Raw genomic sequence first — 27,599 nt, forward strand, 5'->3', positions numbered from 1 at the left:
CTAGATCTATCTATATATATATATATATCTCAATATAGGTCAACATTTTTATTTGTTCCACAATAGAGACATTTTTTAATTGCTATTTATTACAAATTAGTTCTACAAAAACATAACTACACATATACCATTGAACAAAATGACCCAACAATTTCAAACTAAAACAGTGGTGAATAAAGGGCTTTTACACTAAATTTGTTTTTGTACATTTTGTGTGTGACTTTTTTTTGTTTTTAAGGAGACAGTTTTGACAATGTGTACGATTATGTGTTGTTTAAAGCTATTGACAGCCAAGTCTGAACCACCCCAACAGTATGTGCTTAGTGGCCTTAAAGAGGACGTCTTGTGCTCGTGGGAGAGGATTAATAATAATAATAATGGAGCGAAACATACAGTCGGGCTCTAAATTGGGTGAGAAAATGGCCCACTTCTGTGATAATTGCCTTTCTCTTGCTGAACTCTGTGCCACCCTTGTCTCAACATGAGGCTGCAGAGCTTTGATACCAATTAAACTAGGCAACCAGGCATGGATGCAAGGACCGGCGTGACCACGGCTCAGGGTGTTTTACCCCCGTCACAGTATTTTAGCCGTCAACCTGAACTACAACCATTTGAAAACCCGACGTTAAGGGAAAGTCTGCCAATGTGTGCACCATTTGTCTAAAACAAATAAACAAACACAGCCATTAAACTGACGCTCAATGTTTGCGTTCTGGAAGGCGAGAACCGCGTCAATGGGAGCAAATACCAGTCTTGTTTAGTTGGACCTCTTCATGCCAAAGGATAATGGCAATGTTTTTGAAAATCAAGGTGGTTAAATAGCTGTGAATTCCAACTTGGCAGCATGTTTATCTTTGCTCTGAGGGATCACTTCCTTTGGGACACACTGTTTGGCTCCGACACATCTCTTGCTTGGACAGGAACGTTCAACCTAAGTGCACTTGACCTCAATAACAGTGGCACATTTCAATGACTGACCTCAATAACAGTGGAAAACTTCCATGATTGACTCCAGTAATGACTTCAATGATTGTCTCTGTGTGACAGTCATGTGAATAAATGATGACATCTCCTGGTGTCAACTTGACTAAGTGACATTTAAGGTGTCTGCCCCCTTTGGGGTGTGGTCAACAAACATGCTAGCATGCATGTAATACAGATATCATTAAGGTTTCATCATCATTAGACAGAGTCGATGACTTATGGGCAATTAGTTACGGTACCAAGTCCCACCTGTAACTTCTGTGCTGATTTGGCTAAGCCTTTTAAAGGCCTACTGAAAGCCACTACTACCGACCACGCAGTCTGATAGTTTATATATCAATGATGAAATCTTAACATTATAACACATGCCAATACGTCCGGGTTAACTTATAAAGTGACATTTTAAATTTGCCGCTAAACTTCCGGTTCGAAACGCCTCTGAGGATGACGTATGCGCGTGACGTAGACCGGGGAACACGGGTATGCCTTCCACATTGAAGCCAATACGAAAAAGCTCTGTTTTCATTTCATAATTCCACAGTATTCTGGACATCTGTGTTCGTGAATCTGTTTCAATCATGTTCATTGCATTATGGAGAAGGAAGCCGAGCAAGCAAAGAAGAAAGTTGTCGGTGCGAAATGGACGTATTTTTCGAACGTAGTCAGCCACAACAGTACACAGCCGGCGCTTCTTTGTTTACATTCCCGAAAGATGCAGTCAAGATGGAAGAACTCGGATAACAGAGACTCTAACCAGGAGGACTTTTGACTTGGATACACAGACGCCCGTAGAGAACTGGGACAACACAGACTCTTACCAGGATTACTTTGATTTGGATGACAAAGACGCAGACGTGCTACTGTGAGTATGCAGCTTTGGCTTTTTTTTGCGTATGTACGTAACTTTTTTTAAATATATAAGCTTTATGAACCTTGGGTTAGGTGAACGGTCTTTTGGGCTGAGTGATTGTGTGTGTTGATCAGGTGTTTGAATTGTATTGGCGTGTTCTATGGAGCTAGGAGCTAGCAGAGGAGCTAGGAGCTAGCATAACACGTACCGTACCGTACGTGCGCGTCACGTACGTAACTTTTAAAAAATATATAAGCTTTATGAACCTTGGGTTAGGTGAACGGTCTTTTGGGCTGAGTGATTGTGTGTGTTGATCAGGTGTTTGAATTGTATTGGCGTGTTCTATGGAGCTAGGAGTTAGCAGAGGAGCTAGGAGCTAGCATAACACGTACCGTACCGTACGTGCGCGTCACGTACGTAACTTTTTTAAAATATATAAGCTTTATGAACCTTGGGTTAGGTGAACGGTCTTTTGGGCTGAGTGATTGTGTGTGTTGATCAGGTGTTTGAATTGTATTGGCGTGTTCTATGGAGCTAGGAGCTAGCAGAGGAGCTACGAGCTAGCATAACAAACACGCAGGTGTTATTATGCAGGATTAATTTGTGGCATATTAAATATAAGCCTGGTTGTGTTGTGGCTAATAGAGTATATATATGTCTTGTGTTTATTTACTGTTGTAGTCATTCCCAGCTGAATATCAGGTACCGTGAGTATGCAGCCTTGGCTGCTAAACATTCGATAACTTGACCGTATGTGCGCGTCACGTACGTAACTTTTTAAAAATATATAAGCTTTATGAACCTTGGGTTAGGTAAACGGTCTTTTGGGCTGAGTGATTGTGTGTGTTGATCAGGTGTTTGAATTGTATTGGCGTGTTCTATGGAGCTAGGAGCTAGCAGAGGAGCTAGGAGCTAGCATAACAAACACGCAGGTGTTTTTATGCAGGATTAATTTGTGGCATGTTAAATATAAGCCTGGTTGTGTTGTGGCTAATAGAGTATATATATGTCTTGTGTTTATTTACTGTTGTAGTCATTCCCAGCTGAATATCAGGTCACCCCCGGCTCTCACAGCATCTTCCCTATCTGAATAGCTTCAACTCCCCACTAGTCCTTCACTTGCACTTTACTCATCCACAAATCTTTCATCCTCGCTCAAATTAATGGGGAAATTGTCGCTTTCTCGGTCCGAATCTCTCTCACTTCATGCGGCCATCATTGTAAACAATAGGGAACTTTGCGTATATGTTCAACTGACTACGTCACGCTACTTCCGGTAGGGGCAAGCCTTTTTTTTATCAGATACCAAAAGTTGCAATCTTTATCGTCGTTGTTCTATACTAAATCCTTTCAGCAAAAATATGGCAATATCGCGAAATGATCAAGTATGACACATAGAATAGATCTGCTATCCCCGTTTAAATAAAAAAAATTCATTTCAGTAGGCCTTTAAAAGATACAGTGGGTGTTTTGTAAGGCTGAAACGACGCGTCGACGTAATCGGTTACGTAAATACGTCGACGCCGTTTTTGTGCGTCGACGCGTCACATATTTACGTCACACTACCGTCATGGCGGAGCGCAAAGCAGATTGTGCGAGCGAGGGGGAAAAAGCACGCCGAAAGTGGTCAAAAGTGTGGGAGTATTTCAATACACGGCCTAATAATGTTGTTGTATGCACACTGTGTCGAGCGGAAATGGCCTATCATAGCAGCACAACGGCTATGAACGAACATTTGAAAAGAAAACCATCAACCATCAACTAGTCAATCGTCCGCGTTAGCATATGTTGTCATCATTACACAAAAACATGAATGTGTCATTTGTATCTGCTAGGGGTGTAACGGTACGTGTTTTGTATTGAACCGTTTCGGTACGGGGCTTTCGGTTCGGTACGGGGGTGTACCGAACGAGTTTCTAAGCTAAAGCTAACTTTAGCTGCTAAAGTCTTAACAAGCTGCTTTGCTCCTTCTGCCTCTGTCTCAGCACGCAGCATTGTCCCACCCACACAACCATCTGATTGGTACACACAAAGCATTATCAGCCAATCAGCAGTGCGTATTCAAAACATTACCAGACAATCAGCAGTGCGTATTCAGAGCGCATGTAGTCAGCGCTTCAGCGTGGAGCAGATAGGTGTTTAGCAGGTGAGACTACGGAAAACATTGAATGCTTTTGGACTATCAGTTATTGTCCGCCATGTACACAACGGTTCAAAAGTTTGGGGTCACATTGAAATGTCCTTATTTTTGAAGGAAAAGCACTGTACTTTTCAATGAAGATAACTTTAAACTAGTCTTAACTTGAAAGAAATACACTCTATACATTGCTAATGTGGTAAATGACTATTCTAGCTGCAAATGTCTGGTTTTTGGTGCAATATCTACATAGGTGCATAGAGGCCCATTTCCAGCAACTATCACTCCAGTGTTCTAATGGTACAATGTGTTTGCTCATTGGCTCAGAAGGCTAATTGATAATTAGAAAACCCTTGTGCAATCATGTTCACACATCTGAAAACACTTTAGCTCGTTACAGAAGCTACAAAACTGACCTTCCTTTGAGCAGATTGAGTTTCTGGAGCATCACATTTGTGGGGTCAATTAAACGCTCAAAATGGCCAGAAAAAGAGAACTTTCATCTGAAACTCGACAGTCTATCCTTGTTCTTAGAAATGAAGGCTATTCCACAAAATTGTTTGGGTGACCCCGAACTTTTGAACGGTAGTGTATGTCGCGGACTCAACGTCTAGGTCCAAAAAGGAATGGACAATGAAGGTGAAGGCAAAAGAGTGAGGAGTGTCTTGACCAGATATCTAGATCCCTAGATTGATTGTTGTAAAATGTTCTTTATCATATTGTATACTTTTACATGTCCATTAAAAATGTGATTAATTTATGATGGCTCAGGTGTGATTCACTACAATAGGACTCCACAGCACACTGGATTCCAGGTAATTGAAATACCACAACACTGGATATTGTTCAGATAAGTTACATTTTAGAACTTGCACACAAAGCAACACTGAAGGTAACTATGATGTGCGCATTTTCCGCACATGCGTATTAGGTCGCCGGCTGACGGCGAGGGGGAGGGGGTCTTCAAACGACCAAGGTTAGGTGGGATTTACCCTGGATAACCTTAGCCAGTTTAGTGTAGAAGGGCCCTGAGAGGATTGTTGACCACTGATGTGGAGGACGCAGCCCGAAAGGCTAACCTATTCTGTTTTCTGAACGCAGGCTCGTAAAAATAGCGACTTTCTGCGAGTGCCTTGCATCTCTGAGGGAGCCGCAAAATGCGGTTTCCTTTCATTTCCATCAAAGAGCCCATATATCAAGTCCCTTGCTTTTATTCAATGAGGGGCCTCGGGGGGGAGGGGCCGCATGCGAGGAAGCAATCTGAGCCAGGCCGTCTACGGCCATACCATAATAAGCCCCTCATTGATGGTGTGATGTTCGTCGCCCAAAGGGGGGGCCCCCCCTTGTTTACTCCACAAATAAATAAATAGCAGATGGGGAAATGATTAGTGGGATGGAATGATTTCATGGTTACCAGCTCTCACACGCCACCTTGACGGGTTGTTTTTAGGCTTTGTAGGCATCGCCTGTGTCGCGTGCACGAGGACAAACATTTTTAAATACCTGATTTACCTGAGGACATTCTCCAAAAACCCAAGAAGAGTCTACGCTCATGTCTCCGAAACATGACACCAAACTCCCATGGCTTGCTGATTAAATATCTGCTCGAAAGAGTAAAAAAAAAGAAAAAAGAAGCAGCTCCTGAGAATTTCTATGCGACAAAAGAAGCGAAGACGGAGGCTCTTCCATTCAGCCGTGAGATCCTTGGCGAGGAGCATGAAGGAAAAGAATACTGCTGTCAATCACTCCTCACAAAGCCCCCACTTGCCTGTCAGATGTTTGGAGACGGGACCATGTGAGGCTTTTTGAAGGAGACTTTGGTATTTTGCACTTTTAGGGTCTAGAGCAGGGGTGTCTAGCTCTTTTTAGATCGGGGGGCCACATGGAGAAACATCTACTCCCTACTGGTAAAATCACGGCACGATAACTTAAAAATAAAGACAACTTCAGATCGTTTTCTTTGTTTCAAAATAGAACAAGCACCAGTGTTTCCCATAAACTGCCAAGATACCTGTGGCGGTGGGGGCGTGGCTATGGGCGTGGTCACCATGACATCATCGAGGAATTTGCATAATTTACTATGATGATATGATTTTCTCTAAAAAGGCTCAAAAAAATGTATACTTACTAATTAATAATAACAGTTTTGTTTTAAATGTCCATCCATCCATCCATTTTACAATATAATTACAACACTTTATGTACATATTTATATACAGATTTGAACAATAAGTTATTCACTAAAATATATTTATTAATTGTGGTTCTTACAAAAAATATATCTTATAAAAATACAACAAAAAACCCAAAAAACCTCCCTCCCCCATTTACACTCATTCACACAAAAGGGTTGTTTCTTTCTGTTATTAATATTCTGCTTCCTACATTATATATCAATATATATCAATACAGTCTGCAAGGGATACAGTCCGTAAGCACACATGATTGTGCGTGCTGCTGCTCCACTAATAGTACTAACCTTTAACAGTTAATTTTACTAATTTTCATTAATTACTAGTTTCTATGTAACTGTTTTTATATTGTTTTACTTTCTTTTTTATTCAAGAAAATGTTTTTAATTTATTCATCTTATTTTATTTGATTCATTTTTTTAAAAAGGACCTTATCTTCACCATACCTGGTTGTCCAAATTAGGCATAATAATGTGTTAATTCCACGACTGTATATATCGGTTGATATCGGTATCGGTAATTAAAGAGTTGGACAATATCGGCATATCGGATATCGGCAAAAAGCCATTATCGGACATCCCTACCGATAATTTCTGATATTACATTTTAAATCATTTATCGGCCGATATTATCGGACATCTCTAATTTTTTTTTATAGAATTTTCAACCAACTTGAAGTATTTTGTCCAGAGGATTATTCGTGACATGTACACAAACAAAGAAAACAATCTGAAGTTGTCGTATTTTTAAGTTATCGTGCCATGATTTTACCCGCCCGGCCCTTGTGGGAATAGATTTTCCTCCATGCGGCCCCTGATCTACAAAAAGACTTTGACACCCCTGCACTAGTGACAGACGGACCGCGTACATTCGGCCCGAGCGTGTTCGGGCCTTAAGTAACACCAGCAAGCGCAGATCTGCGGAACAAGGTTCCATGTTAGATTGCAAGGATTTTCTCAGCATGTCAACTATTCCCTGGCGAAAGCGAACCCTGAGCGATTTAATAGGAGCTGACAGCTGCAAAAGGAAGCAGATCTTCAGAAGGCAGCTGACACGCAGGCTGAACACTTGCAGACACGCAGAAGGCGAGCTGGGAGGTTGTTTTTTATGAACATTTCACGACCTCTGTCATGTGCGAACGTGATCAGGGATGCGGGCTGCTCTTCGTCATCAATCATTTTGCTCGAGTCGCAAAGCTTGATGTACCCCTGAGAAGGGGTTCATTTGCTAAAGTTACCACAGAACCTCCATCTGTCATTCCTAGAAGACCGGCTTTGTTGTACACCAGCTTGATGTCTTCTTCTTGGAGATACCTTTCACGTTCTTCTATTCAGACAAGCTTTAGGTATAGTAGGTGTAGGGCTGGGTTGGTATGGCAAAATAAAGTGACCACGGTTATTTTTTTCATAGCATTCGATCTCCAATAGTATCACATTTTTTAGATTGTTTTAAAACTGCCAGATTACAATCATCTGTTTAAAAACACTAAAGAAGTATTGTAAAACATTAGGGCTGCAGCTATCGATTATATTAGTAATCGGACAATCTATCCATCAAATAAAACATATTTTATAGCCTCAATTCGTATTTTAGGTAAAATAGTTGAAATAAACAAATATTTTTTACTTGCCATAACCTTTATTACCTTCTACTTACCTTATTCTATCTTTTATTTACCTTCTATTAATCTTATTGTACTGTTTATTCACCCACTCTTTTGTCTTCTATTGACATTATTTTACTGTTTTTCATTTTTTTAAATCTCCTATTTACCTTTTATTTAATTTAAATGCCTTCTATTCATCTTCTTTTGGCTTCTCTTCACCTTTTGTACCTTCTTTTACCTTTCATCTACCATATTTTACCTTTTATTTACTTTCAATTTACCCTTTACTTTTTTACCATCCTTTACATTCTTTTTAACTTGTTTTACCTTTCATTTACTCTTAAACTTATTATAAACTTCTTTTACCAAGTATTTACATTTGACCTTTTTTATTTTTTACCTTATTTTAAATTTTTTACATTTGTTTACCATGTATTTCACTTTTTTCACCTTTGTTTACCTTCTATTTACCTTTTTTAATGTTCTTCTGCCCTGCATTGACCTTCTTTTAACCTTTACTTTCTTTTACCTTCAATTTACCTATTACCTTATTTTACCTTCTTTTATGCGGTCCGGCTTTTATATATATATATATATATATATATATATATATATATATATATATATATATATATATATATATATATATATATATATATATATATATATATATATATATATATATATATTAGGGCTGCAACAACTAATCGATTAAATTCGATTATTAAAATAGTTGCCGATTAATTTAGTCATCGATTCGTTGGATCTATGCTATGCGCAGAGTTTTTTTTTGTTTTTTTTTACTAAACCTTTATTTATAAACGGCAACATTTACAAACAGCTGAGAAACAATAATCAAAATAAATATGGTGCCACTATGCTGTTTTTTTTTCAATAAAATACTGGATAGGATAGAAATGCAGTTTGTCTCTTTTATCCGATTATTAATCGATTAATCGAAGTAATAATCGACAGATTAATTGATTATCAAATGAATCGTTAGTTGCAGCCCTAATATGTATGTATATATATATATATATATATATATATATATATATATATATATATATATATATATATATATATATATATATATATATATATATATATATATATATATATATATATTAGGGCTGCAACAAGTAATCGATTAAATCGATTAAAATCTATTATAAAAATAGTTGGCGATTAATTTAGTCATCGATTGGTTGGATCTATGCTATGCGCAGAGGCTACTTTTTTGTATTATTTTTTTTTTAAATAAACCTTTATTTATAAACTGCAACATTTACAACCAGCTGAGAAACAATAATCAAAATAAGTATGGTGCCAGTATGCTGTTTTTTTCCCAATAAAATACTGGAAAGGATAGAAATGTATTTTGTCTCTTTTATCCGATTATTAATCGAAGTAATAATCGACAGATTAATCGTTTATCAAATTAGTTGTTAGTTGCAGCCCTAATATATATGTATATATATATAAATCAAAGCTTTTTCCTAATCGAATTAATCAAATAATCGTTGCAGCCCTAGGTAACAATGAGTAAATAAGGTCAATTAAATTAGAAAAATCACAATGACATAACCTTCTGAGAAATGCTTTAAAACTCTTTGTGTAAGTTTTTAGGTAAAATGAAGCAGACAAAAGGATGCACCAGTTATTATTCCAACACTGATGGTCACTGAAGCTGTCTGGTTATCATTAGTGTAGCAGTGAAGTTGTTTAAAATGCGGCGTCGGTGGTAGCGTCCATAACTGGCGAGCATTAGCGGTATATCGGTATCATGCATTACTAGTCATTAGATGCTTTAATGTCTGCAAATGACATTTTTGGCACCCCGTATGGGTTGTGGTCAATATGGAAGACATGTATGTAATACATATATCCTCAACATTTGTAATCATTAGACAAATCGTCTGTGCCTTATGGACAATAAATTGCTAAGGCCATATACAGTACCATTCAGTACTATGACGACAGAGCTATATGCTGCAACCAGGCATGTGATTGGAACTTCAGGAAAAAAACAGCAAATAAGCCGGGGGTCTGTTTTTTGATAATCCAGCCATGAGAGTTTGGTGTCATGTTTCGGAGACATGAGCGTAGACTCTTCGTGGGTTTTTGTAGAATTTCCTCAGCTAAGTTAGGTATTTAAAGCAACGGCACAGCAGTGGAGATGGTAAGCAGCACCAAGTTCCTGGGGGTGCAGATAACTGACAACATGACCTGGTCCCTACACACTTGTAAAAAGAGCACAGCTCCGTCCCCCATTCTCAGCACATTCTACAGAGGCACTATAAGAGCCTACTGACCAACTGCATCTCCGTCTGGACTGGAGCCTGCAGTGCCTCAGACTGGAAGTCTCTCCAGAGAGCGGTGAGGACGGCAGAAAAGATCATCAGGACTCCTCTTCCTCCTATCCGAGAAATCGCAAAAAGCCGCTGCCTGACCAGGGCTCAGAAAATCTGCAGAGACTCCTCCAACCCCCACCAAAGACTGTTTTCACTACTGGACTCTAGAAAGAGGTTCCGCAGCCTCCGTAGCAGAACCTCCAGGTTCTGTAACAGCTTCTTCCCTCAGACCATAAGACTCTTGAACGCATCGTAATAATCGCCTCAATTCTCCCCAAAAACAGATTAACTTGCTGGAATATAAAGACAATATAACATACATCCATAAACGTGGATGCATATGCAAAAGTGCAATATATCTATCTGTACAGTACCGTATTTTTCGGAGTATAAGTCACACCTGCCGAAAATGCATAACAAATAAGGAAAAAAACATATATAAGTCGCACTGGAGTATAAGTCGCATTTTTTGGGGAAATTTATTTGATAAAATCCAACACCAAGAATAGACATTTGAAAGGCAATTTAAAATAAATAAAGAATAGTGAACAACAGGCTGAATAAGTGTACGTTATATGAGGCATAAATAACCAACTGAGAAGGTGCCTGGTATGTTAACATAACATATTATGGTAAGAGTCATTCAAATAACTATAACATATAGAACATGCTATACGTTTACCAAACAATCTGTCACTCCTAAATCCCATGAAATCTTATACGTCTAGTCTCTTACGTGAATGAGATCAATAATATTATTTGATATTTTACGTTAATGTGTTAATAATTTAACACATAATTCGCTCCTGAGTATAAGTCGCACCCCCGGACAAACTATGGAAAAAAACTGCGACTTATAGTCCGAAAAATACGGTAATCTATTTATTTATATCTGCACCTTATTGCTCTTTTATCCTGCACTACAACGAGCTTATGCAACAAAATGTTGTTCTTATCTGTACTGTAAAGTTCAAATTTGAATGACAAAAGGAAGTCTAGTCCAGTGTTTTTCAACCACTGTGCCGTGGCACACTAGTGTGCCGTGAGATACAGTCTGGTGTGCCGTGGGAGATTATCTAATTTCACCTTTTGGGTTAAAAATATTTTTTGCAAACCAGTAATTATAGTCTGCAAATGATGTGTTGTTGTTGAGTGTCGGTGCTGTGTAGAGCTCGGCAGAGTAACCGTGTAATACTCTTCCATATCAGTAGGTGGCAGCCGGTAGCTAATTGCTTTGTAGACGTCAGAAACAGCGGGAGGCAGCGTGCAGGTAAAAAGGTAACTAATGCTTAAACCAAAAATAAACAAAAGGTGAGTGCCCCTAAGAAAAGGCATTGAAGCTTAGGGAAGGCTATGCAGAACCAAACTAAAACTGAACTGGCTACAAATAAACAAAAACAGAATGCTGGACGACAGCAAAGACTTACTGTGGAGCAAAGACGGCGTCCACAATGTACATCTGAACATGACATGACAATCAACAATGTCCCCACAAAGGAGGATAAAAACAATTGAAATATTCTAGATTGCTAAAACAAAGTAGATGCGGGAATCATCGCTCAAAGGAAGACATGAAACTGCTACAGGAAAATACCAAAAAAAAGAGAAAAAGCCACCAAAATAGGAGCGCAAGACAAGAACTAAAACACTACACACAGGAAAACAGCAAAAAACTCAAAGTAAGTCAGGGTGTGATGTGACAGGTGGTGACAGTACACCTACTGTGAGACAAGAGCTATATTGATGCATGCTTGGTTATGCTTTATATCCAACAATTGCGACAACGACTTTTTACTGTCAACTCAGTTTCGTTTTTTAATGATTTCTGCTAGTATGTAATGAAAATGAGTAAAATTAACTGTTAAAGGTTAGTACTATTAGTGGAGCAGCAGCACGCACAATCATGTGTGCTTACGGACTGTATCCCTTGCAGACTGTATTGATATATATTGATATATAATGTAGGAAGCAGAATATTAATAACAGAAAGAAACAACCCTTTTGTGTGAATGAGTGTAAATGGGGGAGGGAGGTTTTATGGGTTGGTGCACTAATTGTAAGTGTATCTTGTGCTTTTTATGTTGATTTAATAAAAAAATAAAACCGATACCGATAATAAAAAAAACGATACAGATAATTTCCGATATTACATTTTAAAGCATTTATCGGACATCTCTAGTCCAAAGTGTGGGGAAAAAGGTCCAAAGTGTGGGGAAAAGGGTCCAAAGTGTGGGGAAAATGGTCCAAAGTGTGGGGAAAATGGTCCAAAGTGTGGGGTAAAAGGTCTAAAGTATGGGGTAAAAGGTCTAAAGTATGGGGTAAAAGGTCTAAAGTGTGGGTGGGGGGAAAAAAAGTCCAAAGTGTGGGGGAAAGGTCCAAAGTGTGGGGAAAAGGTCCAAAGTGTGGGGAAAAGGGTCCAAAGTGTGGGGAAAAAGTCTAAAGTGTGGGGGGAAAGTCTAACGTATGGGGGGGGGGTCTAAAGTATGGGGGGGGGGGTCTAAAGTATGGGGGGGGAAAGGTCCAAAGTGTGGGGGAAAAAGGTCCAAAGTGTGGGGGAAAAAGGTCCAAAGTGTGGGGGGAAAAGGTCCAAAGTGTGGGGGGAAAAGGTCCAAAGTGTGGGGGGAAAAGGTCTAAAGTGTGGGGGAAAAAAAGCTCTAAAGTGTGGGGAAAAAAAAGCTCTAAAGTGTGGGGAAAAAAAGTTCTAAAGTGTCGGGAAAAGGGTCCAAAGTGTGGGGGAAAAGGTCCAAAGTGTGGGGGAAAAGGTCCAAAGTGTGGGGGGAAAGGTCCAAAGTGTGGGGGGGAAAAGGTCCAAAGTGTGGGGAAAAGGTCCAAAGTGTGGGGAAAAAGTTTTAAAGTGTGGGGAAAAAAAGTTCTAAAGTGTGGGGAAAAAAAGTTCTAAAGTGTCGGGAAAAGGGTCTAAAGTGTGGGGTAAAAGGTCTAAAGTGTGGGGTAAAAGGTCTAAAGTGTGGGGTAAAAGGTCCAAAGTGTGGGGGAAAAGGTCCAAAGTGTGGGGGAAAAGGTCCAAAGTGTGGGGGGGAAAAGGTCCAAAGTGTGGGGGGGAAAAGGTCTAAAGTGTGGGGGAAAAGGTCCAAAGTGTGGGGGAAAAGGTCCAAAGTGTGGGGGGGGAAAGGTCTAAAGTGTGGGGAAAAAGGTCTAAAGTGTGGGGAAAAAGGTCTAAAGTGTGGGGAAAAAGGTCTAAAGTGTGGGGAAAAAGGTCTAAAGTGTGGGGTAAAAGGTCAAAAGTGTGGGGGAAAAGGTCCAAAGTGTGGGGGAAAAGGTCCAAAGTGTGGGGGGGAAAAGGTCTAAAGTGTGGGGTAAAAGGTCTAAAGTGTGGGGGAAAAGGTCCAAAGTGTGGGGGAAAAGGTCCAAAGTGTGGGGGGGAAAAGGTCTAAAGTGTGGGGAAAAGGTCTAAAGTGTGGGGAAAAAGGTCTAAAGTGTGGGGAAAAAGGTCTAAAGTGTGGGGAAAAAGGTCTAAAGTGTGGGGGGAAAAAGGTCCAAAGTGTGGGGGGAAAAAGGTCCAAAGTGTGGGGAAAAAAAGGTCCAAAGTGTGGGGAAGAAAGGTCCAAAGTGTAGGGAAAAAGGTCCAAAGTGTGGGGAAAAGGTCCAAAGTGTGGGGAAGAAAGGTCCAAAGTGTAGGGAAAAAGGTCCAAAGTGTGGGGAAAAGGTCCAAAGTGTGGGGAAGAAAAGGTCCAAAGTGTAGGGAAAAAGGTCCAAAGTGTGGTGAAAAGGTCCAAAGTGTGGTGAAAAGGTCCAAAGTGTGGTGAAAAGGTCCAAAGTGTGGGGGAAAAGGTCCAAAGTGTGGTGAAAAGGTCCAAAGTGTGGGGAAAAAAGCAGCGGCTTATAGTCTGAAATTGACGGTGGTTTATTTCGGACCAACGCTTAAGCGCCAGAAAAAAACGCCACTCACTGAGTATCTGCTTTATACCGCCACATTACTGAGAAGACTCTGAAACTGCAATATCTACAATACGTTACATCTGGAATAACTTTGACTAATAATCGCTATCGGCCTTGAAAGTAGAGTAGATCTCTGGAAATAGCATTTTCAACCTGCCCACCCGCGTGTGTGTACACTAAGTCCCCAGCCAGCTGCCTTCCTGTGGCTGTGGGACGTCCCCCGTATGCCACAGGTTGTCCCGGGTCCAGAGTCACATCCACATCTGGACCACAGCAAGAAGACAGTTGTTAACAAAGTATGAAAATGTGAGCAAATGTGCTGGGTCAAAAGTATACATACAGCAATGTTAATATTTGCTTCCATGTCCCTGGGCAAGTTTCACTGCAATAAGGCACTTTTGGTAGCCATCCACAAGCTTCTGCTGGAATTTTTGACCACAAAATTGCTGCAGTTCAGCTAAATGTGTTGCTTTTCTGACATGGACTTGTTTCTTCAGCATTGTCCACACATTTAAGTCAGGACTGTGGGAAGGCCATTCTAAAACCTTCATTCTAGCCTGATTTAGCCATTCCTTTACCACTTTTGAGGTGTGTTTGGGGTCATTGTCCTGTTGGAACACCCAACGGCGCCCAAGACCCAACCTCCGGGCTGATGGTTTTAGCTTGTCCTGAAGAATTTGGACGTAATCCTCCTTTTCATTGTCCCATTTAAAGCAGCAGTTCCATTGGCAGCAAAACAGGCCCAGAGCATAATACTACCACCACCATGCTTGACGGTAGGCGTGGTGTTCCTGGGATTAAAGGCCTCACCTTTTCTCCTCCAAACATATTGCTGGGTATTGTGGCCAAACAGCTCAATGTTTGTTTCATCTGACCACAGAACTTTCCTCCAGAAGGTCTTACCTTTGTCCATCTGTTGTCAGATGAAACACAACAACTTGAGGGTTCCAAGTTCGATCCCCGCTTCCGCCACCCTAGTCACTGCCGTTGTGTCCTTGGGCAAGACACTTTACCCACCTGCTCCCAGTGCCACCCACACTGGTTTAAATGCAACTTAGATATTGGTTTTCACTATGTAAAGCACTTTGAGTCACTAGAGAAAAAGCGCTATATGAATATAATTCACTTCACTGTAAAAAAATAAAAATAAGTGCAAAAAAATTCAGTGCTGAAGAATTCAGCACTGAATCATGCACAATCTCATTCGGAAATTCAGTGTATATATAATCCATTAAATACAATTTAGTGAGCAAAATTTGTGTGTTCTGACATTCAGTTTGAGAAAATTGAGTGTTTTCAATTTCAGTTTGTATACATTTAGTGTAGAAAAAATTAGTGTAAAAAAAAAAAGTGTAAAATAATTTGGTGCAGAAGAGTATATAATAGAGCAGAATGTGTATGTTTAATCATTCAGTTTGCGAAAATACGGTATTCAAAAATTCAGGGTGTAAAAATTCAGTGTACACAAAATTGCTGTACAAAAATTCAGTGTAAAAACAAATAAGTGCAAAAAAATTCAGCGCAGAAAAATTCAGTGTAAAAGTATCCGTTGTAGAAAAATTCAGTGTATATAATCCATTAAATACAATTTTGTGAGCAAAATTTGTGTTCTCTGACATTCAGCTTGAGAAAATTGAGTGTTTTAAATTTCAGTTTTGTATGCATTTAGTATAGAAAAAAATAGTGTAAAAAAATTTGGTGCAGAAGAGTATATAGACATTGAGTTTAGGAAAATACGGTATTCAAAAATGCAGGGTGTAAAAATTCAGTGTACACAAAATTGCTGTACAAAAATTCAGTGTAAAAACAAATAAGTGCAAAAAAATTCAGTGCAGAAAAATTCAGTGTAAATGTATCCGTTGTAGAAAAATCCATTAAATACAATTTTGTGAGCAAAATGTGTTCTCTGACATTCAGCTTGAGAAAATTTAGTGTTTTAAATTTCAGTTTGTATGCATTTAGTATAAAAAAAATAGTGTAAAATAATTTGGTGCAGAAGAGTATATAAACATTTCAGTTTACGAAAATACGGTATTCAAAAATTCAGGGTGTAAAAATTCAGTGTACACAAAATTGCTGTACAAAAATTCAGTGTAAAAACAAATAAATGCAAAAAAATTCAGTGCAGAAAAATTCAGTGTAAATGTATCCGTTGTAAAAAAAATCCGTTAAATACAGTTTTGTGAGCAAAATGTGTGTTCTCTGACATTCATTTAGAGAACATTTTGTGTTTTCAATTTCAGTTTGTATGCATTTAGTATAGAAAAAATAGTGTAAAAAAATTAAGTGTAAAATAATTTGGTGCAGAAGAGTATATTTCAGTTTATGAAAATACGGTATTCAAAAATTCAGGGTGTAAAAATTCAGTGTACACAAAATTGCTGTACAAAAATTCAGTGTAAAAACAAATAAATGCAAAAAAATTCAGTGCAGAAAAATTCAGTGTAAATGTATCCGTTGTAAAAAAAAATCCATTAAATACAATTTTGTGAGCAAAATGTGTTATCTGACATTCAGTTTGAGAAAATTGAGTGTTTTAAATTTCAGTTTGTATGCATTTAGTATGGAAAAAATAGTGTAAAAAATTAAGTGTAAAATAATTTGGTGCAGAAGAGTATATAGACATTGAGTTTACGAAAATACGGTATTCAAAAATTCAGGGTGTAAAATATTCAGTGTACACAAAATTGCTGTACAAAAATTCAGTGTAAAAACCAATAAATGCAAAAAATTCAGTGCAGAAAAATTCAGTGTAAATGTATCCGTTTTGGAAAAATCCATTAAATACAATTTTGTGAGAAAAATTTGTTCTCTGACATTTATTTTGAGAAAATTTAGTGTTTTCAATTTCAGTTTGTATGCATTTAGTATAGAAAAAATGTGTGTAAAAAAATTAAGTGTAAAATAATTTGGTGCAGAAGAGTATATAGACATTGAGTTTAGGAAAATATGGTATTCAAAAATGCAGGGTGTAAAAATTCAGTGTACACAAAATTGCTGTACAAAAACTCAGTGTAAAAACAATTAAGTGCAAAAAAATTCAGTGCAGAAAAATTCAGTGTAATTGTATCCGTTGTAGAAAAATCCATTAAATACAATTTTGTGAGCAAAATGTGTGTTCTCTGACATTCATTTAGAGAACATTTTGTGTTTTCAATTTCAGTTTGTATGCATTTAGTATAGAAAAAATAGTGTAAAAAAATTAAGTGTAAAATAATTTGGTGCAGAAGAGTAAAATATTCAGTGTACACAAAATTGCTGTACAAAAATTCAGTGTAAAAACAAATAAGTGCACACTCATTCGGCTTTTGTCTTACTTTTATGGAGCCAAACTGGCCAAAAAGGCACAAAAGAGCAAGTTGACTCACCCAGTAGTTTCTTCACCTCCTCCACACTCAAGTAAATGTTGACGCTGCGGTTGTGGCTGCTGAGCCCAGCCAGGCTGCCCGGGCTGGCGAGGCCGAGGCCGCCCTCCAGCAGCAGCAGCAGCGGGAAGAAGAGGAAGAATCCCCCCGGCCGCCACACCACCGAGCGCGGCCATCCTCGGGACTCCGACGGGCTGGCCGACATGGCGCCGCTCGTCCGTTGCTCTCCGCGCGCCCCAATCCCCTTCTCATCCGTAGGTGAAGGCAATCCCGGGAGGCGACATTCCTCGCCACTTGTAGCCGCCTGGGGTCGCCTCTCGGGCCGGCCTCTTTTTCTCCCGAACGTCGCCGGCCGAGGATGCTAACGTGCTAGCCCAGCATGCTAACGTGCTATCCCGGGCTAACGAGCTAACTTTCCGGGCTATGTTTGGAGATTTACGACTTTGGAAACTAAAATAAGTTTTAAAAAAATGCCACTTTTTGCCGCTGCGCGCTTTGTCGGAAGTGACAGAAAGTGTAAAAAAAACAAAAATTTTCAAAAGTAAGAACTTTCTTCCGCCATGGTCGTCCTGCTTGTTTTCCCCCCCGAGAGAGCTCTTTTCACTGGGACGGGGAGAGCGCGCAGGCGGGGGAGCGGCGGGGGCGCGCACTGCTATGGCGGTCCCGTGCTGCCTTTACGTACTGTTGGAAATAGAAGCACTGACCGATACCCCCCAAAAAGTCCCATATGTTTATGCTTTCGTTTTTGTTCTATTAGAGTTTTGAAGTTATAGGCTAGTTACATTTCAACGTTACTAACTTAAAAACTATAACATTCACACAAACGAGATATTTTTTGTTTGTTTTTTACACAAAATTGATGTCACTGATTTTTTGCGTCTGAATTTTGTGTACTGATTTTTTTAACTTTAAGATTACGCTGAATTAAAAAAAAAAATGTAAGCAAAATGTCTGTTTAAGAAGTCACTTTGTAAAAATACTGTTTTTAAACAATCAGTTAAAAAAAATCATAGTATAAAAATTCAGTGCAGAAAGTTTTAGTTGCTTCAAAACTTCACTGTAAAAAAAATAAGTGTAAAATAAGAGTATATAATAGGGCAGAATGTGTATATTTAAACATTCAGTTTACAAAAATATGGTATTCAAAAATTCAGGGTGTAAAAATTCAGTGTACACAAAATTGCTGTACAAAAATTCAGTGTAAAAACAAATAAGTGCAAAAAAATTCAGTGCAGAAAAATTCAGTGTAAATTAATCCGTTGTCGAAAAATTCAGTGTATATAATACATTAAATACAATTTTGTGAGCAAATTTGTGTTCTCTGACATTCAGTTTGAGTCTTATTTGACAGGAAGTAGGCACTGAGTTTAGAAGCAACGAATATTTCTGCGCTGAATTTTTTTTTTTTACCCTGAATTTTATTTTACACTGAATTGTTATACACCATTTTTTCTACACTCAAATGTTTACACATTGCATTTTAAAACTCAATTTAAAAACATTGCTCACACATTTTTTTTAAAATGAATTATATACACTGAATTTTTCAGCACTTATTTTTTACACTGAATTTTTGTACAGCAATTTTGTGTACACTGAATTTTTAAATACCATATTTTCATAAACTGAATGTTTAAACATGCACATTCTGCTGTATTATATACTCCGAATTTTTATGCACCAAATTATTTTGCACTTAATTTTTTTACACAAATTTGCTCTAATTTAATGGATTATATACGCAGATTTTTTTCTACAACGAAAATATTTACACTGAATTTTTTTGCACTTATTTGTTTTTACACTGAATTTTTGTACAGCAATTTTGTGTACACTGAATTTTTAAATACCATATTTTCATAAACTGAATGTTTAAACATGCACATTCTGCTGTATTATATACTCCAAATTTTTATGCACCAAATTATTTTGCACTTAATTTTTTTACACTAATTTTTTCTAATTTAATGGATTATATACGCAGATTTTTTTCTACAACGAAAATATTTACACTGAATTTTTTTGCACTTATTTGTTTTCACACTGAATTTTTGTACAGCAATTTTGTGTACACGGAATTTTTACACCCTGAATTATTAAATACCATATTTTCATAAACTGAATGTTTAAACATACACATTCTGTTCTATTATATACTCTGAAAATTTCTGCACCAAATTATTTTGCACTTAATTTTTTTACACAAATGTTTTCTATACTAAATGTGTACACACTGACATTTAAAACACTACATTTTCTCAAACTGAATGTCAGAACACACAAATTTTGCTCACAAAATTGTATTTAATGGATTATACACTGAATTTTTCTACAACGAATACATTTACACTGAATTTTTCTCCATTTAATTTTTACACACACATTTTGCTCACCAATTTTTATTCAATGAAACTTTCAACATAATTTGATGTAAAAACAATTCAGTTCACAAAATTCCAAAGCAAAATATTCAGTGTTAAAAAAAAAGCTTTTGTAGTAAAAACACAAAAGAACACAAGAAAAGGAGTGAGTATTTAACTACCACCCTGAGTATGATTGACACACCTTTCAGTCGACTTCATTCTAAACTACGTTACGCCCGCTAAGCGACGAAAAGTGGACACGCTCAGAAACATGTCGTAAGTAAGTAAAGTCGTTTGGTTTTTTTTAAACTTCAAACTTTTTAAATTCTTCAACAGCTGCAGACTTATCAATATACGTATTGTGTTTCTATATTTGTAAATTTTCTAAATTATTTTTTGATGGTCTTTTTGTAATATTACATTTTTATCATAGAAAAAAGAAAGTATGCAACATTTCCAACGAGTTGCCAAGTGCATTACTTCGGATGAGGTAGCAGCTCGATAATTAATAACATCACTCATTTTGACGCATTATTATTATTATTTTTTAACTTGTAACGTGTTAGTGTCAGACCTATCCATACATCTATATATATTTGGAATCATTTTTAAAATATTTGATGTTCTTTTTGTACAAACAACAAAAAAACAAACAAATAAATATTATAGGAAAAACAAAAAATATTCCGTATTTCAAAAAATAAGTTAGGAATACTTTAGATGAGACAATTCCAGCCTTCAATGAAACATAGCAGTCAAAACAACTGGATATTCGGATGCCCCTGAACGCATCATTAAGGCCCTTCAATCTGACAGGTGCAATAAAACAGATTTTACTGAAATATGTGTTTATTTGGAGAACTTTATGGATAAATAAATGACATACCCCGCTTTTCAGGACATATGTACCATTTTTGGCCTTTTGTGGTCACTGTGTCATGTGACCGCAGCATCATCCCTTCATCCTTTTCGCACTGTAAAAAGTCAGCAATAGTAAGAGAAGTAAGAATCCAAAGGAAACATTTTAACATTTTTATTATTAAAATATTCAGCTACAAAATGGCCTATGAACACTATTTACAGCATAACGAGCAGTGACGCCTGCTAATACATAATAATAATAACAAAACAAAGTATTTTACAGGGAAAACACTGGTCAGAGGGAGGCGGGGATGAAGTCATGTGACTTGTTGAAACGATGAAGTGTCATCACAAGTGCAGTGGACCAGTCATGAGTGTCCTTCTTCCTCCAGCCTGGAAGGTTCTTCAGTGTGTTCTGACAGGGTTCCGCAGCATCAACGTGAGCACCGTCGCTCACTTCAAGTACGTCAAAAACACCAGGAGGGTAAGTGTGGCGGCGTCACGGAGCTGCAGAACACAAAAACACACACACACACACACACACACACACACACACACACACACACACACACACACACACACACACACACACACACACACACACACACACACACACACACACACACGAGACGTTTCCTGAGCACAGGCTGCAAACACATGGACAAGTAAGGTGGATCTTTTTGATATAAATGATGTCACCTCTGTCGCCTCAAACAGTGTTCAGTGCCATACAAGTGTAAGAAGAAGTTAACATTGTTAGCATTAAAAGTGTAAGAAGAAGTTAACATCGTTAGACATTAAAAGTGGAAGAAGAAGTTAACATCGTTAGACATTAAAAGTGTAAGAAGAAGTTAACATCTTTAGACATTAAAAGTGGAAGAAGTTAACATCGTTAGACATTGAAAGTGGAAGAAGAAGTTAACATCGTTAGACATTGAAAGTGGAAGAAGAAGTTAACATCGTTAGACATGAAAAGTGTAAGAAGTTAATATCGTTAGACATTAAAAGTGTAAGAAGAAGTTAACATCGTTAGCATTAAAAGTGTAAGAAGAAGTTAACATTGTTAGCATTAAAAGTGTAAGAAGAAGTTAACAGTGTTAGACATTAAAAGTGTAAGAAGAAGTTAACATCCTTAGCATTAAAAGTGTAAGAAGAAGTTAACATTAAAAGTGTACGAAGAAGTTAGCATTAAAAGTGTAAGAAGTTAACATTGTTAGCATTAAAAGTGTAAGAAGTTAACATCGTTAGCATTAAAAGTGTAAAAAGAAGTTAACATTGTTAGCATTAAAAGTGTAAAAAGAAGTTAACATCGTTAGCATTAAAAGTGTAAGAAGAAGTTAACATTGTTAGACATTAAAAGTGTAAGAAGAAGTTAACATTGTTAGCATTAAAAGTGTAAGAAGAAGTTAACAGTGTTAGACATTAAAAGTGTAAGAAGAAGTTAACATCCTTAGCATTAAAAGTGTAAGAAGAAGTTAACATTAAAAGTGTACGAAGAAGTTAGCATTAAAAGTGTAAGAAGTTAACATTGTTAGCATTAAAAGTGTAAGAAGTTAACATCGTTAGCATTAAAAGTGTAAAAAGAAGTTAACATTGTTAGCATTAAAAGTGTAAAAAGAAGTTAACATCGTTAGCATTAAAAGTGTAAGAAGAAGTTAACATCGTTAGCATTAAAAGTGTAAAAAAAGTTAACATCGTTAGCATTAAAAGTGTAAGAAGTTAACATCGTTAGGATTAAAAGTGTAAGAAGAAGTTAACATCGTTAGCATTAAAAGTGCAAGAAGAAGTTAACATCGTTAGCATTAAAAGTGTAAGAAGAAGTTAACATTGTTAGCATTAAAAGTGTAAGAAGTTAACATCGTTAGCATTAAAAGTGTAAAAAGAAGTTAACATTGTTAGCATTAAAAGTGTAAAAAGAAGTTAACATCGTTAGCATTAAAAGTGTAAGAAGAAGTTAACATCGGTAGCATTAAAAGTGTAAAAAAAGTTAACATCGTTAGCATTAAAAGTGTAAAAAAAGTTAACATCGTTAGCATTAAAAATGTAAAAAGAAGTTAACATTGTTAGCATTAAAAGTGTAAAAAGAAGTTAACATCGTTAGCATTAAAAGTGTAAAAAGAAGTTAACATCGTTAGCATTAAAAGTGTAAAAAAAAGTTAACATCGTTAGCATTAAAAGTGTAAAAAGAAGTTAACATCGTTAGCATTAAAAGTGTAAGAAGTTAACATCGTTAGGATTAAAAGTGTAAGAAGAAGTTAACATCTAAAGGATTAAAAGTGTAAGAAGAAGTTAACATCGTTAGCATTAAAAGTGTAAGAAGTTAACATCGTTAGCATTAAAAGTGTAAGAAGAAGTTAACATCGTTAGCATTAAAAGTGTAAGAAGAAGCTAACATCGTTAGCATTAAAAGTGTAAGAAGTTAACATCGTTAGCATCAAAAGTGTAAAAAGAAGTTAACATTGTTAGCATTAAAAGTGTAAGAAGAAGTTAACATCGTTAGCATTAAAAGTGTAAAAAGAAGTTAACATGGTTAGCCATTAAAAGTGTAAGAAGAAGTTAACATCGTTAGCCATTAAAAGTGTAAGAAGAAGTTAACATGGTTAGACATTAAAAGTGTAAAAAGAAGTTAACATGGTTAGCCATTAAAAGTGTAAGAAGAAGTTAACATCGTTAGCCATTAAAAGTGTAAGAAGAAGTTAACATGGTTAGACATTAAAAGTGTAAAAAGAAGTTAACATGGTTAGCCATTAAAAGTGTAAGAAGAAGTTCCTCTATTTAAGAAGGGGAACCGGAGGGTGTATTCTAACTGTGGTAGGTTCACACTCCTCAGCCTTCCTGGTAAGGTATATTCGGGTGTACTGGAGAGGAGACTATGTCTGAAAGTCAAACCTCAGATCCAGGAGGAGCATGTGGTTTTTGTCCTGGTCGTGGAACTGTGGACCAGTTCTATAGTCTCGGCAGCATCCTTGAGGGTGCATGGGAGTTTTCCTAACCAGTCTACATGTGCTTTGTGGACTTGGAGGAGGCCTTGGACCAAGTCCCTGGGGAAGTCCTGTGGGGAGTGCTCAGAGAGTATGGGGTATGAGACCGCCAGATTGTGGCGGTCCACTCCCTGTATGATCAGTGTCAGACCTTGGTCCACTCCCTGTACGATCAGAGTCAGACCTTGGTCCACTCCCTGTACGATCAGTGTCAGACCTTGGTCCACTCTCTGTATGATCAGTGTCAGACCTTGGTCCACTCCCTGTACGATCAGAGTCAGACCTTGGTCCACTCCCTGTATGATCAGTATCAGACCTTGGTCCACTCCCTGCATGATCAGTATCAGACCTTGGTCCACTCCCTGTATGATCAGTATCAGACCTTGGTCCACTCCCTGTATGATCAGTATCAGACCTTGGTCCACTCCCTGTATGATCAGTGTCAGACCTTGGTCCACTCCCTGTATGATCAGTGTCAGACCTTGGTCCACTCCCTGTATGATCAGTGTCAGACCTTGGTCCACTCTCTGTATGATCAGTGTCAGACCTTGGTCCACTCCCTGTATGATCAGTGTCAGACCTTGGTCCACTCCCTGTATGATCAGTGTCAGACCTTGGTCCACTCCCTGTACGATCAGAGTCAGACCTTGGTCCACTCCCTGTACGATCAGTGTCAGACCTTGGTCCACTCTCTGTATGATCAGTGTCAGACCTTGGTCCACTCCCTGTACGATCAGAGTCAGACCTTGGTCCACTCCCTGTATGATCAGTATCAGACCTTGGTCCACTCCCTGTATGATCAGTATCAGACCTTGGTCCACTCCCTGTATGATCAGTATCAGACCTTGGTCCACTCCCTGTATGATCAGTATCAGACCTTGGTCCACTCCCTGTATGATCAGTGTCAGACCTTGGTCCACTCCCTGTATGATCAGTGTCAGACCTTGGTCCACTCCCTGTATGATCAGTGTCAGACCTTGGTCCACTCCCTGTATGATCAGTGTCAGACCTTGGTCCACTCCCTGTATGATCAGTGTCAGATCTTGGTCCACTCCCTGTATGATCAGTGTCAGACCTTGGTCCACTCCCTGTATGATCAGTGTCAGACCTTGGTCCACTCCCTGTATGATCAGTGTCAGACCTTGGTCCACTCCCTGTATGATCAGAGTCAGACCTTGGTCCACTCCCTGTATGATCAGAGTCAGACCTTGGTCCACTCCCTGTACGATCAGTGTCAGACCTTGGTCCACTCCCTGTATGATCAGTGTCAGACCTTGGTCCCCTCCCTGTATGATCAGTGTCAGACCTTGGTCCCCTCCCTGTATGATCAGAGTCAGACCTTGGTCCGCATTGCCGGCAGTAAGTCGGATCCATTTCCAGTGAGGGTTGGACTCCGCCAAGGATGTCCTTTGTCACCCATTCTGTTCATAACTTTTATGGACAGAATATCTAGGCGCAGTCAAGGCTTTTAGGGGATCTGGTTTGGTGTCTGCAGGATTAGGTCTTTTTGTGGATGATGTGGTCCTGCTGGCTTCATCTGACCAGGATCTTCAGCTCTCACTGGATCGGTTCACAGCCGAGTGTGAAGCGACTGGGATGGGAATCAGCACCTCCAAGTCCGAGTCCATGGTTCTCGCCCGGAAAAGGGTGGAGTGCCATCTCCGGGTTGGGGAGGAGACTCTGCCCCAAGTGGAGGAGTTCAAGTACCTCGGAGTCTTGTTCACGAGTGAGGGAAGAGTGGATCGTGAGGTCGACAGGTGGATTGGTGCATGGTCTGCAGTGATGTGGACTCTGTATCGATCCTTTGTGGTGAAGAAGGAGCTGAGCCGGAAGGCAAAGCTCTCAATTTACCGGTCGATCTACGTTCCCATCCTCACCTATGGTCATGAACTTTGGGTTCTGACCTACAGGACAAGATCACGAGTACAAGACCTACAACCCTATCCTCACCTATGGTCATGATCTTTGGGTTATGACCTAAAGGACAAGATCTCCCACCCTATCCTCACCTATGGTCATGAACTTCGGGTTCTGACCTAAAGGACAAGATCACGGGTACAAGATCTACCACCTTATCCTCACCTATGGTCATGATCTTTGGGTTCTGACCCAAAGGACAAGATCACGGGTAGGAGATCTACCACCCTATCCTCACCTATGGTCATGATCTTTGGGTTATGACCTACAGACAAGATCTCGGGTACAAGACCTATGTTGCTATCCTCACCTATGGTCATGATCTTTGGTTATGACCTAAAGGACAAGATCTCGGGTACAAGACCTAGATCTCGGGTACAAGATCTATGTTGCTATCCTCACCTATGGTCATGATCTTTGGTTATGACCTACAGACAAGATCTCGGGTACAAGATCTATGTTGCTATCCTCACCTATGGTCATGATCTTTGGTTATGACCTACAGACAAGATCTCGGGTACAAGATCTATGTTGCTATCCTCACCTATGGTCATGATCTTTGGTTATGACCTAAAGGACAAGATCTCGGGTACAAGACCTATGTTGCTATCCTCACCTATGGTCATGATCTTTGGTTATGACCTACAGGACAAGATCACGGGTACAAGATCTACAACCCTATCCTCACCTATGGTCATGATCTTTGGTTAGGACCTACAGGACAAGATCACGGGTACAAGATCTATGTTGCTATCCTCACCTATGGTCATGATCTTTGGTTATGACCTACAGACAAGATCTCGGGTACAAGATCTATGTTGCTATCCTCACCTATGGTCATGATCTTTGGTTATGACCTACAGGACAAGATCTCGGGTACAAGACCTATGTTGCTATCCTCACCTATGGTCATGATCTTTGGTTATGACCTACAGACAAGATCTCGGGTACAAGATCTATGTTGCTATCCTCACCTATGGTCATGATCTTTGGTTATGACCTACAGACAAGATCTCGGGTACAAGATCTATGTTGCTATCCTCACCTATGGTCATGATCTTTGGTTATGACCTAAAGGACAAGATCTCGGGTACAAGACCTATGTTGCTATCCTCACCTATGGTCATGATCTTTGGTTATGACCTACAGGACAAGATCACGGGTACAAGATCTACAACCCTATCCTCACCTATGGTCCTATGGTCATGATCTTTGGTTAGGACCTACAGGACAAGATCACAGGTACAAGATCTATGTTGCTATCCTCACCTATGGTCATGATCTTTGGGTTATGACCTACAGACAAGATCTCGGGTACAAGACCTATGTTGCTATCCTCACCTATGGTCATGATCTTTGGTTATGACCTACAGACAAGATCTCGGGTACAAGATTTATGTTGCTATCCTCACCTATGGTCATGATCTTTGGTTATGACCTAAAGGACAAGATCTCGGGTACAAGACCTAGATCTCGGGTACAAGATCTATGTTGCTATTCTCACCTATGGTCATGATCTTTGGTTATGACCTACAGACAAGATCTCGGGTACAAGATCTATGTTGCTATCCTCACCTATGGTCATGATCTTTGGTTATGACCTACAGACAAGATCTCGGGTACAAGATCTATGTTGCTATCCTCACCTATGGTCATGATCTTTGGTTATGACCTAAAGGACAAGATCTCGGGTACAAGACCTATGTTGCTATCCTCACCTATGGTCATGATCTTTGGTTATGACCTACAGGACAAGATCACGGGTACAAGATCTACAACCCTATCCTCACCTATGGTCATGATCTTTGGTTAGGACCTACAGGACAAGATCACGGGTACAAGATCTATGTTGCTATCCTCACCTATGGTCATGATCTTTGGTTATGACCTACAGACAAGATCTCGGGTACAAGATCTATGTTGCTATCCTCACCTATGGTCATGATCTTTGGTTATGACCTACAGGACAAGATCTCGGGTACAAGACCTATGTTGCTATCCTCACCTATGGTCATGATCTTTGGTTATGACCTACAGACAAGATCTCGGGTACAAGATCTATGTTGCTATCCTCACCTATGGTCATGATCTT

At 38.8% G+C, this 27,599-nt stretch overlaps 2 protein-coding genes across 6 annotated transcripts in view; both read right to left on the reverse strand.

Annotated features, from left to right (window-relative positions):
• Positions 1–18,011, reverse strand: part of ryk (receptor like tyrosine kinase) — a 138,210-nt gene extending 120,199 nt beyond the window's left edge. For all 5 annotated transcript variants that reach the window (XR_009824788.1, XM_062039141.1, XM_062039140.1 and 2 more), the window contains exon 1: positions 17,389–18,011. Coding sequence is in view for 4 of the 5 variants with exons in the window: in XM_062039141.1 (XP_061895125.1) it covers positions 17,389–17,590 (202 nt within the window). In the remaining variant the exon portion in view is untranslated. The remainder of the gene's footprint in view (positions 1–17,388) is intronic.
• Positions 18,012–20,803: 2,792 nt separating this feature from the next.
• Positions 20,804–27,599, reverse strand: part of sned1 (sushi, nidogen and EGF-like domains 1) — a 127,099-nt gene continuing 120,303 nt past the window's right edge. The window contains 1 exon segment of the mRNA XM_062038678.1: positions 20,804–21,116. Within this exon segment, the coding sequence (XP_061894662.1) occupies positions 21,109–21,116 (8 nt within the window). The 3' untranslated portion in view covers positions 20,804–21,108.

The sequence above is a fragment of the Entelurus aequoreus genome, linkage group LG27, assembly GCF_033978785.1.
Source record: "Entelurus aequoreus isolate RoL-2023_Sb linkage group LG27, RoL_Eaeq_v1.1, whole genome shotgun sequence".
NCBI classification, from domain to species: Eukaryota; Metazoa; Chordata; class Actinopteri; order Syngnathiformes; family Syngnathidae; genus Entelurus; species Entelurus aequoreus.